Raw genomic sequence first — 6,000 nt, 5'->3', positions numbered from 1 at the left:
CAGTGCCCATCACGCTCCTGGTGTGTGACGCATCCCCAATAAACATACTTTGGCCCATTGACTCCTTTATGCAGGTACTGATCTAGCACAAGGAAATCGAATGGTGAGTAAAAAACGTTATAGGCTCTGCTGCAGAAGGCTAACCATCTAGCTATGAGTGACAGCATGCTGAGCGAAGAGTGGGAGAGAACCAGATACCATGAGAGCGTATAAGGAACATCTAGCCCAGCCTTGGGGAGCCAGAGAAAGCTGCCTAGAGGAAAGGAGAATGACTGACCCTTAGACCAGAAGGAAGAGGAGAGGTGTGCCCTGGTGGTAAAGATGTTGTAGGCAGATGCAAAAGCTCAATAGCAAGATACAATAGGATAGCCAAAGAACTAAAAAAGAAAATCTGGGTAACAGGATGGTTGGAGATAAGAAAGTAGGTTTGCAAAGGACTTTGTAGGAGAGGCCAGGCCCTGTGCGGAGGCCTAGGAAGCCACACTAAGTCACTGGACTCTCTTTGACATCATGTACTCCGTAGCCCAATGCAGGAACAGACATGAATATGATAACTGAACAGTAAATGTGCCGCGGTAAAGGACCATAAGCTATCTAGCCCTATCAGACCATTCTGTGATGAGACAAGTGTCCTCTGTCCACTCTGTCTAGCATGGTTTAGTCTTGCAGGACTGGTGGACTAAGGTAAGTGAAGAAACCAAATGTTGTTTTGTTTTGTTTTGTTTTGTTTTCATTTCTGTTGGGAGTTGGTATGATGCTTCTATTTTGATGCTAATGACTAGCCCTCAAGATCTGGTTACTACCTGGATAAACCTATCCTTGTTGTGTAAACCTGCCTAAGATATTATACCTGATTGGTTGATTAAAGGCCTAAAAACTTGAGCAGGGCAGAATGGGGTAGATGTGGCTAAGGCTTCCAAGCTTTGGCTTCAAGAGAATCGTGGGAAACAGATAGACGGGAAGAAAGGAAGGAGGATGATGCCACGATAGATTAGTATGGAGAAAAAAAAACATGTGGGCTGGGAGTAAGGACTCCAAGGATGACGTGGATGGAAAAAAAATCTCCAAATATAAGCAAGCATTCACAAGATTATGGATGGTTTTATGCCCAGATAAGGATGGTTAAAATGGATGGCATTGGATGGGGGCTGGGTTGAGAAAGTGTAGGTGAAATATCTGCCCAGCCCAAGGCTTTAAGGTAATCATAAAATCTAACAGGTGCCTGTATTTTATTGATTGTGATAGCAGGTTAGATAATACCACCACAATAATCTTAGGGCAAATAATAAATAACATTATTTAGCCCAAAATCATTTTTATTAACAATAACAACACATTTCCTTCTCATCAGCTTAAGTTCAGATGCAAACAGTCAGTAGCTAACCCACTAGGCTATGCAGAAAGGATGAACTCAGTGACGGAAGCACAGAAGGAAGCTGGTCTCTGGTGGGGTGACCAGGAACATGTTCCTAGAGGAAAGGGACACAGGTTAGGACCTCGAGCACAGCATGGAGATCTGCTGATTCGTCTACCTCTATATCCCTCATTCTCAGCAGAAAGAAACTAAATGGCAGGGCACAAGATTTGGGTTCTAGCCCCAGGTTAGAGTCAAGCCACCCAAGTCCCTGATTTGCTGTGAACCCCAACTTCATTTGTAAGATGGGAATAGCCATTTATGTCACTCATAGGACTGATCAAATGAGGATAATGTAGCTTTTGGTCATTCTTCCTCTACATGTGTGAGCGTGCACGTGCACATGCACGCATGCCTGTGTGCTTGTGCGTGTGTTTGTGTGCCTGTGCATGGATGCGTGAGCGTGTGTGTGATCGCCAGCAAGCTCTGGAAGAGCCCACAGGCTGTTCTGTAGTCTGTTCTTCCCTTGGCTGTGTAGCACGAACCCTCCTGTGGTCATTAGGTCGGTTTGTGTACAGCATGGTTCTCAATAGCTGCAAAGTGTTCCGTAAGATGTTGTCATTTTACCTTCAGAGCCCATTACTTCCTTCATTAGCAGGTTGACATAGAGCTGAGGGAAGTCCCTACCTGCTTTCTCCCTGGCACTGTGCCTGAGGATGCTGGCAGCTCATTCAGATTCCAAAGTGCTAGGCTCCTGGAATCCATTGCCTGGGAGCCCCAGAGCAAACCAACATATGCCAGAGAAAGTAGCATGACGCGGGCGAAGGATGTCCATGCTCTAAGAAGTAACATGGGCGCAGTAGCTCACTGGCCTGAGCCCACCCAAACTGTGGACTCCTGGCCTAAGCCCTGGGATGAGCAGTTTCTCACCACAGACTGCACACCAGCAGGACATACCCTGGCACTGTACACTGAATTCCTCAAGGGGTGATGGCTCTGCCAACCAAGCTACTTGAATGTCCACTATGACGGGCAAGTGCCCCTCTCTTTGTCACTGGTAAGCTCCTCTGAGCTTTAATATTTTCTAAGTTCAGCTAGACCTGGGCCCTCGGAGCAGCACTCTTGCTGAATTGGTTTTCAGCCTGTGCCACTTTAAACATGATTCGAGAAAAATTACCCAAGCCTCCACTCCATCTGTCTCTGGAAATGGTCTTTGTGCTCAGATCATTTTCCAACGACACTCCATCTCCACAATTACCTTGGCTATTTTATCTTTATCTGTCTGGAACACTGAAGGGGAAGCAGCAGATAGTGCTGTTGTTTAAGTGACTTGTTCAGCTTGAATACTTTCACATCCCTGGAGCATGGAATCTGCTCACTGCTATTCCAGCCTTCCTTGGGGGCTCAGCCCCTGCACTGTCTTGGGGCTTTAGTGTGATAAAGGGAGGCTGCCAGCAAAACAGCTTAATCTTAATGAGTCTGAATCCCTCAGGGATGTGGGGATGGGACTGAATTCCTGGCCATAATTAGGTGTGCCTCTTCGCGGGTCTCCTGACCCTCAGGTGGCTGGGCAGCGTGGGGGAGAACTTACCTGCCCTCTGGTACAGCGTGGCTTCCCTGCGCCTAAAATTGCACAGCATACAAAAGCGGATATGCTGGAAAGGTCAGGGGGGAGTTCAAGGATCAGACAGCGAAGATGTTAACCTGCATGATCTCTCTGCAGATGGACCCTTCACACACTATTTGTAGCAACCACAGATTTAGAGAGGAAGAGGGATGCTATCCTGCTGCCCATGGAGAGATGAAATAGCAAAAGATAATGAGCAAAGCCAGACAGTGCATGCCACGTTAATAATAACTAGACTTTATCAAGCCCTTACTTTGTGCAAGGCATTCTGATAACCACACCATCATATTTTATTTCTTCCTCATAACGGTGCTATCGCAAGCCTCGTGTTTCAGATGAGGGTGCTAAACTGGAGAGGAACACTCAACAACTTGCACCACACCACATGAGCTGCAGTTGTGGCCACAGCTCGGGGCTTCACAGAGAGACACTGCTTCTGCAGGAGGGAGCCCAGCCCCACCTTCCCATAAAGCATCCCAAGTACCAAAGAGAAAAAAGCAGACAGCCCCAGTGTGGACAGCCCAGTTCCAATCTACCCCTGTAGATGAGAACACATTAAGTCTGAAGTGTATCCAACTCTCTCTCTAACCTCCTCCTGCCTTCTCCTTCCCATTTTAAATATATTTTTAGTTTGCTTTCTATTCCTGTGATAAGGACCATGACTAAAGTCACTCAAGGAGAAATGGGTTTATTTGGCTTACAGGTTACAGTCCATCAGAAGAAGCCAAGGCAGGAACTCAAAGCAGAGACCATGGAAGAATGCTTCTTACTGGATTGCTCCATATAGCTTGCTCAGCCTGCTTTCTTATACTACCCAGAGCCACCTGCCCAGAGGTGGTACCATTTGTTGTAAGCTGGGCCCTTCTACTTGCCTACAAGCCAATCCAATAGGAGCATTTTCTTAACTGAAATTCCCTCTTCTTAGAAGACTATAGCGTGTGTCAGGTTACTGAGAAGACAAAACAGACAAAGACAACAACAAACAACCAAGATACAACCCAACAAGCCATATAAATTCAAGATGAGGATGGGAGAACAAAGAGCTCATGACAATATAAGACTTGCCACCTTGTTTCTCAGATGGAGGAGAAGGGATTGAGAACTAACACAGGAAATAAAACATGAGAGGACCAGCTTGGATGAGGTGCCCTGAGGCTCTGGTGGGAGATTGGTGGGAGATGTGTTCTGAGAAGCTGCAGCAGGATGGTGCAAAACAGAGCCAAAGAATGGAGAGATGCAAACACAGGGTACATTGATAAGAAGTCTGCAGCACAGGGCAATTGGGACTTCATGGCACTGCTAAATCTGGGAGAGCACGGATCACGCATGGGAACCATCACTCCCTTTCCATCGGTCACCAAACCTAGTGTATGTATGGCAGCCAGCATCTCAGCTTTGCTGCGTGCTTGTGTTAACCAAACCCTTCCCACAGCCAGAGGCAACACACAGGTGGGTGAACTGGGGAGCCTGCAGACAGAGCTCTGGCTGTGCCTGCGACCGACAGTGCAAGAGACAGAGAAAACAGTCCCTGGTGGGGTGTGCAGGAGAGGTGGGGGTGACGACGCATTAGCACCCTCAGAGCTACAAACTGGACAGCCAGTTAAGTTCACAGATGCACCTGGTTGACTGCTAAGATGGTAACTTCCATGACTCCAACCCAGACCCACAGCCTGACCTCGTGATTAAGGCCCCAGAGCCATTACTCTGAAAATAATTGCAGCCAGCCAGGGTGAGAGGTGATGAGGCCACGCTGAGGTTCCCAGGCAGATACCTGTAATCGCACATTCAAGAAAGCTCAAACTTTCAAATGGAAGTGCTATTTCAATTTTCTCACTCCCACTTGTCTTCAGCCTCAGACTAAAGAGGGAATAAACCCTCTTTGATTTGTAGACTGAATTCTTTAAAGAGACAGCTCTTTCTTTTCTGAATTTATTTTTTCCTTTTGCTTGGTCCAGACACCAAGGGTCCAAAATGGGATTTTGGTGTCTTGGTCAGAAGACTCAAATGCCAAAAGTGACCACAGGGGATGCTGGACTACTAATCCATCTTTCTTAGTAACCCAAAAGTCAAATAAGTTCATGGAGGGCTTTTTTTCCCCTAGAATTTCAGGCTCCCTGAGGGCTAATTTCTCTGAAAGCTGCATTAAACTAATAGCGCCATAAAAGGCCCATTGTGAGATGTAATTGGTTTGCAGGACTTTCCTATAAAAATAATAAAATGACTGCCAAAGGCAGTTTCCAAAGGTCAATTATCTTTGTGTTGCTTGAGTTGAGTGGAGGTCAGTCCCAGAATTCCATTTTATAGACACATCAATCAAAATGGGCCCCTGCCTTACCCATCTGACCTCATCAGAAATGAGGGGGCTCACAGGTTCCACCCTTGTGGCAATTGCCAAAAGGGCGAGTTGGGCTCCTCCTTTCCCAGGAAGAGGCTGACCCTTTGTCACCACAGAATGCAGATCTGGAAGCTGAAAGATTCAAGGAAGAAGAAAAGCAAAGAAAGTAGGAGGATGGATCAGGCCAAGGGCCAGGAGTTGCTGAGGCCAAGAGAGATGGGAGGGGTGGAGCTGGGTAAGCAAACAGGCCAGGACTCTTGGTTGCATTTCATCCAAACCAAATTGCACTGACTTAAGCAAATGCCAAGTTAACTAGTAAATAGCGAATGTCTTGAGTAGATTCATAGGTAGATATATGTGATTCAAGCAAGGCCAACAGTTGGTTCTTTCTTTACCTCTGTCTGCATTGTAGACCTCTCTGCTCTCAGCCCTCTACTGACGGGGCACCAGGCTGCCCTTGGAAGCTATATTCCTCACTGAGCTACCTCTTCTAGTGTTTATATGACAACTTTGGCAGAGAAGTGGGGAGTCTGGTTGACTCTGTCTAAATGGCGTATTGACCTATGAATCAATCCTTGTACTCAAAGAAGATACAAAACTGTAATTCCCCGGGTTGCTTCATGGCCGCTCCTGCTGCAGGGAGACCAGTGAGAAGGGAAACACAGCACATCTGCCTGTTCCCTG

General features: G+C 46.8%; 1 protein-coding gene across 1 annotated transcript in view; it reads right to left on the bottom strand.

Annotated features, from left to right (window-relative positions):
- Window positions 1-2,573: 2,573 nt before the first annotated feature.
- Cfap58 (cilia and flagella associated protein 58) overlaps window positions 2,574-6,000 on the bottom strand; it is a 108,453-nt gene continuing 105,026 nt past the window's right edge. Inside the window, exons 20-21 of the mRNA XM_055591752.1 lie at window positions 2,946-3,009; window positions 2,574-2,644 (exon numbers count right to left, since the gene is read on the bottom strand). Coding sequence (XP_055447727.1) covers window positions 2,574-2,644; window positions 2,946-3,009 — 135 coding nt within the window. The remainder of the gene's footprint in view (window positions 2,645-2,945; window positions 3,010-6,000) is intronic.

Source organism: Psammomys obesus, unplaced genomic scaffold, assembly GCF_907164565.1.
Source record: "Psammomys obesus unplaced genomic scaffold, mPsaObe1.curated_primary_1811, whole genome shotgun sequence".
In the NCBI taxonomy this organism is placed as follows: domain Eukaryota; kingdom Metazoa; phylum Chordata; class Mammalia; order Rodentia; family Muridae; genus Psammomys; species Psammomys obesus.
The sequence above is the reverse complement of the archived record's forward strand: the minus strand, read 5'-3'. Positions and strand labels throughout refer to the sequence as shown.